Source organism: Agelaius phoeniceus, chromosome 18 (assembly GCF_051311805.1).
Source record: "Agelaius phoeniceus isolate bAgePho1 chromosome 18, bAgePho1.hap1, whole genome shotgun sequence".
Classification (NCBI taxonomy): Eukaryota; Metazoa; Chordata; class Aves; order Passeriformes; family Icteridae; genus Agelaius; species Agelaius phoeniceus.
In genome coordinates this window covers 4,311,322-4,317,544 of record NC_135282.1, presented here as the reverse complement: position 1 = coordinate 4,317,544, position 6,223 = coordinate 4,311,322, and the positions used below count along the sequence as shown (strand labels likewise).

Below are 6,223 nucleotides of genomic sequence, written 5' to 3'. Positions count from 1 at the left end.
TGCCCCGCCTCCCTGCGCTCAGCCAATAGCTGGGTGTCGTGCGAGGGCGGGACTTTGCGGACGGCCAATGGGAAGGGGGCGTTGCGGGGTGGTGCGGCGCTGGGGTGACAGCGTGGGCTGAGGGCGGGACGGTGGCCGCGCGGGGTCACGGCACGGCGGCGACGGCGGCCGGCAGGGATGTGGCGGCGGGCGGCGGTGGCGGCGGAACGGGGCCTGCGGGGGATGGCGGGGCGGCGGTGGCGGAGCGGGGCGGGCAGGTGAGCGTGGGAGGGCCGGGACCCCCTCACGGTGTCGTTCCGTCCCTCTCGGTGTCCCCCCCGCCCCACAGTGTCCCCTCACGGTTTGTGCCTCCACAGCCCCGAGCGCGCCGCTGGCGAGCGGGCCCCGAGGATCTACACGAGGACGGGAGACTCAGGTAGAGCCCGGGGGGCCCCGGGGGCCGCGGGCAGAGCTCCCCAGCCGGGCCCTGAGCGCCTCCCGCCCTTCCCAAAGGATTCTCCAGCACCTTCACCGGCGAGCGGCGGCCCAAGGGCGACCGGATCTTCGAGGCCCTCGGAGCCACGGATGAGCTGAGCTCGGCCATCGGGTAAGGACCGCCTGGGAGTATCCGAATCACATGGAAAAAAGTATGTTTGTTATAATTTCTTCATTCCCAGCTAACTGTGTTTTGCTTTTTTTCTCTCTACTCAAGGCTGGCTGGTGAGTTTAGCAGTGAAAAGGGTTACACGTTTGTTGATCAACTTCATAAAGTGAGTATTAATGATAATCATCATTCCAGTGCTATTAAAACATGAACTCCATTTTAGCCACAGTGCTCCCACTGACACACAGGAATTCAATACATTAAGTATTTTAATATATAAATGTTTAAGACTCCCTTGATTGCTCTCTAAGAGGCAAATTTCTTTAACCAAGAAGGATCTGGTGGATCAAATTATTAGTTATGGGCAGACAGATTCATCTCTAGGTTTATTCTAAGTCAGATCCACATTATGAACATGAGTTTTGTTGTAACAGAGTTCCAGCTTTGAAACTGGGACACAAACAACCACAAGGGCACAGCAGTGACACAGGTCCTGCCTGGGCAGCCTGTGAGTTTGGCTGATCAGCTCTGCTGAGCACAGCAATGCAAAAAGCCATGGCTGGGAGTGACAGCAGTTGTGGTTTTTGTCCAGGTGCAGTGCATGCTGCAGGATGTGGGCTCCAACATTGCCACACCACTCTCCTCAGCCAGGGAGGCTCACCGCAGTAAGTCCTGCCTTTCCTGGGGTGGCACAGCCTGTTGTGGGTGGTGGGATGCTGAGTATTTGGTTTCTTAGGACTTGCTGACACAAGGAAGCAAAATGAGAGCTCAGCTTGTTGTCTGAATCACTGTTTTCCATCCGGCTCTTCTCTCCCTTCTATAGAGCGAACATCGTTCAGCGAGAAGCCCATCCTGGAGCTGGAGCAGTGGATTGACAGCTACTCAGAGCAGCTGCCTCCCCTCAGAGCCTTCATCCTGCCTGTAGGTGCTGCCTGTGCCCCTCACCTCCTTGGGGTAGCCCTGCTGCTCTGCTTACCATGGGAAAACAGCCTGGGAGGCTGCTATTCCCATGGGCAAACACCAAGAGAAAAGCAGAGCCAAGGAGCTGGGAGTTACATCTGCCCACCCTGCTGCACTGGGCTGTCCCTGCCTTGCCTGGCCCTGGCACAGGGCTCAGTTCCCTGTGTGTGGGAGGGCAGGGGGAGCTGTCCCTGCTGGTGCAGACCCTGAGTGGTGTTTCCTTGCTGTTCCAGTCTGGAGGCAGGAGCAGTGCTGCTCTCCACTTCTCCCGAGCCGTGTGCCGCAGGGCTGAGAGGTGGTGAGTGCTGTGCTGGGATCACCCTGAGGAAAGGGGATGGGGACACCCCAGTGACAGCAAACCAGGGCTGGGCTGGGCCTGGGGCTCAAGCCAAGCTTTTGTGTGTTTAGCCCAGTTCCAGGAGTGCAGGAGGCACAAAGCCAGGCTCTGTTCTTCCTTCCCCAGCCTAAACCTTGGGGATTCTGCAGCCCCGTCCAGCCTGACCTTGGATGCTTCCAGGGATGGGACAGCCAGAGCTTCTCTGGGCAGCCTGTGCCAGGGCCTCACCACCCTCACAGGGAGGAATTTTTCCCAGTATCCCATCTAACCCTGCCTCTGGCAGTGGGAAGCCATTCCCTGTGTCCTGTCACTTCAGGCCCTTGTAAAGTCTCTGTCCAGTGATTTCCATGGATGAGTATCCTGGGAGGAGCAGAGCAGGGAGCTTCCAGGACAAACACAAGCATTTCTGGCATCATTTACCCCTCCCAGATCCCCCTGGGAAGCAAAGATCCTTCACTTCTGCAGGAGTCAAAGTGGGGACTCCATGGGGAGGTTTGGGGTGGGAAGGGGCTCCAGCCTTTGTGCACTCAGAGCTGGAAAATTAAACACCAGCATTTCCCTTTGCTTTTCCCAGTGTGGTCCCTTTAGTCCAAGCAGGGGAAGCAGATCCAAATGTGGCCAAGTATTTAAACAGGTAAAAAAATAAAATCCCAAACCATTGCCCTGTCCTACTGAAGCATTCCCTTATTCTGGGAATAAAACTGGGGGGGTTTGCTTCTCAACAACCTTCTCTTCTGGAATAAGATCACTGGTTTTCCTGCTTTTCCCCTGTTTTCCAGGCTCAGTGATTATCTCTTTGTCCTGGCACGTTATGCTGCAATGAAGGAAGGGAAGGAAGAGAAAATCTACATAAAACCTGAGCCCTAGCTGGGAGCTGGAATGTTTTTTTCCTTGATCATGGAAAACTAAATCCAGTTGACTGCTTTTGTCCATCAAGGAAGGGAGAGAGAACAAGCCTGGACTGGAAATGGGAGCTGCCAAGGATTTCCATGTGAAATAACCAGGACCTTGTTGATAAATCCTGAGAGGAACAGAATCACAGAATATCCTGAGTTGGAAAGGACCCAAACACACCTGTCCTATTCCCTGGGCCTGGCCCACACATCCCATGTGGAGATGGCTCTGGAGCCACTGCTTCTCCTAGCTGGGAGTAGAGGCAGGAGAATTCCATAACATTTTGGAGATGCCTTCATTTCCCTGGGCAGCAGCAGGTGCTGTGGGAAGGCTCTGAGGGGACTCTGAGGGATGATGAAGGGAAAACAATCAGGAAAACAATCAGCTCCTCCTTTGAAGTCACAGTGCTCGTATGGAGCAGCAGCTGGAGGCCTTTGGGAATTTGTGTCCACAGCTCTGAAATAATAAATGTGAATTTCCTTGTACCAAAGGGCCACAAACTGTCACGTTTTAACACCGAGCCCTGTGAGCTTTGCTGCTCCAAGTCCCTTCCAATCCATCAGCTCTGGCTGGAGCTGAGCTGTACAGATTTACAGGAATGCACCAAGAATTCCTTGGCTCTGGCTGCCTCTCTTTGTGCATGTGAGGAATTCTCTGTGCTGACAATCCAGGGCTTCCTCTGCCAGGCACAGGGGTGAAGCAGGAAAGGCCAAATCCCAGGGTCTGTGTGCTGGGGGTGTCTCCATGTGGAGCTGTCCCTTGGAATGATGGGACCAGCTGCCCCTCCAGCTGGGGGAGCAGAGCCCAGGGTCTGGGAGCACCCAGGGCACTGAGGGTGCAGGAAAAGGGGCTGGGGTGAGGAGCAGGGCCCTGCTGGAGCTGGGTGAGAGGGGCAGCACCCCGAGGGCTCCTCCCAGGGCGTCTGTGCTGAGCCTGGAATGTTTCTGCATGGAGCCCTCAGCAGAGCAGGCTGGAGAGAGCTCACACCCACATCACACACAATTCCAGCTTTGCACTCATTTTCCAGCTTGGAAATACAACTGGGAAGATCCCATGTGAAGCCTGCTGGTGTAATTTTCCCCTCTGGGAATGCTGGGGGCTGCAAGGTGGTGATGCCCATCCAGGGCTTGTCCTGCTTTTAGTGGGGCAGCTTTTAAATCCATCCTGCCCCTTTTCCCATTCCATTATTTGAGTAGAACCAACCTTAAACTTGTTCTCCAAGGAATCTCTGGCTCTGTGTCCCTTTTTGGGCAGTGAGGAATGCCCAGGAATGAGTGAGGAGTGCCCGGCACTAACAGATCCCCCATCTCATCACTCACCTGGGTTTGAGGCAGATATTTCATGGCTCTTGTTAATGCACATTTTTCATGGAGTAATTTTCCAAGCCTCAGCCTGGAACACATCCCAGTGACAAATGCTCTGGATTTGGATGGTCCCATCAGCTGCAGTGTCACCTCAGCCATTCCCTCTGCCTGCTCCAGCCAGTTTTACGAGAGCTCTGGCTCTGGGACTGAACCTCAGGAATCAAGAGGCTTTTCAAGTTTAATTTAATAAAATCCTTTGCAATATAAATTCTTCATGAATGCTCCATAAATCAGCTTGGGGAGGGATTTATAGTATTTCCTTTTTTATTTTTTTTTTCCCAGCTGGGGGGAAGAAATCTCACTACTGTTTTGGGACCAAAGCTGGCATTTGTTTGGATTGCAAGGAGAAATAAATCAAGCTGCTACACTTAACATGATAGAGAGATTAAATTTACTGGGGTGCTCCCAGCTGCCCCCTCCCTCTCTACCCACAGCAGTTGTTTCTGGAGGGCTGAGGCAGAGGGAGGTTGCTGGGGTGACCCTTGGTGTGTCACTAAGCAGGGCTTGACTTAAAGAGGGAGTTGAGACAAGGCTGGGACATTCTGCCCTGAGAGTTGTCCCCAAGGTCACAGGACAGCCATGGGCTCTTGAGCTGGGGAAAAGGAGGCTCAGGGGGGACCTTGTGGCTCTGCACAGCTCCTGGCAGGAGGGGACAGCTGGGAGTGTCAGGCTCTGCTCCCAGGGAACAGGGACAGGAGGAGAGGAAACTGCATCAAACTGTGCCAGGGGAGGGTCAGGCTGGACACCAGGAGGAATTTCCTCATGGAAAGGGTGGTCAGGCTTTGGAAGGGGCTGCCCAGGGAGGTTTGGAGTCCCCATCCCCAGAGGTGTCCAAGGAATTCCTGAGCGTGGCACTCAGTGCTCTGGGCTGGTGACAAGGTGGGGATCAGGCACAGGTTGGACTCGATCTTGGAGGCTTTTCCAACCAGGATGAGCCTGGAATTCTGTGATTCCCCGGGCTCTGGTGTACCCTCCTCACCAGGCTGGAGCAGAGGCACAGAGCAGCTGAGCTGCCCCTGCTCCTGACCCCACAAGGTCAGCCAGGCAGCAGCAGCAGCAGAGTGACCAAAACAAAACCCAGCCTCTCAATCCAAATAAACCTCCCTTGCTCTGGGCTGGCAGTTGTTTTTCCAAGCTCTTTGTCTCTTCCCAGCCCTCCCAGCCATACAGCATAGGGATTCCAGTGCCTGCACCTCATTAATATCACGGGGGAAGGCAGATGCTTTGTCCAGGCTGCCCAGCTCCAGCGCCCAGCAACATTCCTGCCTCGCAGGGTGCCTGATCTGGGACTGCTCTGGAGCTGCCAGCACAGCCATATGTTGCTAAGGGTCGTTTATTCTTGTTTGTAAAATGTATGGCTGCTCCCAGCTTCCACACTGTCAAAACGAGAAGAACTGGCCCCAAAATCTCTTGCTGCATGATTGGATCAGACGCCCGTACATCTGTTAACGCTGTAGGAGCTGTAAAATGGAATAAGTTGGGCTATAACTCAAGCACCTCGATTACCACCACGATGTGGGAGCAGCAGAACGGCTGCTGCTCCGCCAGCAACGACACAAACATCCATTGTGCCAAGTCAGATGTAAATTTACACAAGGCAGCATTTCCTGGGCCAGGGCTCAGAAGGGAGGAGAGGGATGAGAGCCCCCACCTTGTCAGGGTGTGCTGGAGCCCCAGCACGGTGAGTTTTGGGGTGCACAGCCCTGGCAGTGCGGAGCCAACAGCTCCACTGGAGCTGCAGGAGCAGAGAGAACCACAGGGCAAGTCCTGTGGGCTCACAAGCTCCTGAAACCCCCTTTTAGCCTGGAAATGGGCAAAGAAAAACCCTCCCCATCCCAGGGCAGGAACCATCAGCTCTGTGCCTGACAGGAGCAGGCTGAGCCTGTCTGTGGAGGAAGGGGCTGTGTGGGACCCTCAGCTCCCCCTGTGCTGCAGCCTGGCCCAAAGTGCCCACCCCAATGCCCACCTCACCCCAGTGCCCCATCCCTGCCTTGGCAGGGCAGGCACAGAAAGGCAGAGCAGCACAGGGAGGGCTCAAACCACCCCAGGGAAACTGGAGAGGGTCAGGCTTGAAGAATTTGACCT

General features: G+C 54.9%; 1 protein-coding gene across 1 annotated transcript; it reads left to right on the top strand.

Annotated features, from left to right (window-relative positions):
* Positions 1–117: 117 nt before the first annotated feature.
* Positions 118–4,351, top strand: MMAB (metabolism of cobalamin associated B). Its single transcript, XM_077187854.1, has 9 exons — positions 118–257; positions 357–415; positions 493–586; positions 692–749; positions 1,176–1,248; positions 1,407–1,504; positions 1,777–1,841; positions 2,455–2,514; positions 2,660–4,351. Exons 1-9 carry the CDS (start codon positions 178–180, stop codon positions 2,745–2,747), a joined length of 675 nt encoding a protein of 224 aa, XP_077043969.1. The 5' UTR covers positions 118–177; the 3' UTR covers positions 2,748–4,351.
* The last annotated feature ends 1,872 nt before the right edge of the window (positions 4,352–6,223 follow it).

What these genes read in the sequence shown, in the direction of transcription:
- MMAB (XM_077187854.1), top strand. Translation starts at nt 178, where the DNA reads ATGTGGCGGCGGGCGGCGGTGGCGGCGGAACGGGGCCTGCGGGGGATG. An exon ending in AGCCAGGGAGGCTCACCGCA is followed by an intron (nt 1,249 to 1,406) that starts GTAAGTCCTGCC and finishes TCCCTTCTATAG; the next exon opens with AGCGAACATCGTTCAGCGAG. An exon ending in GTGGCCAAGTATTTAAACAG is followed by an intron (nt 2,515 to 2,659) that starts GTAAAAAAATAA and finishes CCTGTTTTCCAG; the next exon opens with GCTCAGTGATTATCTCTTTG.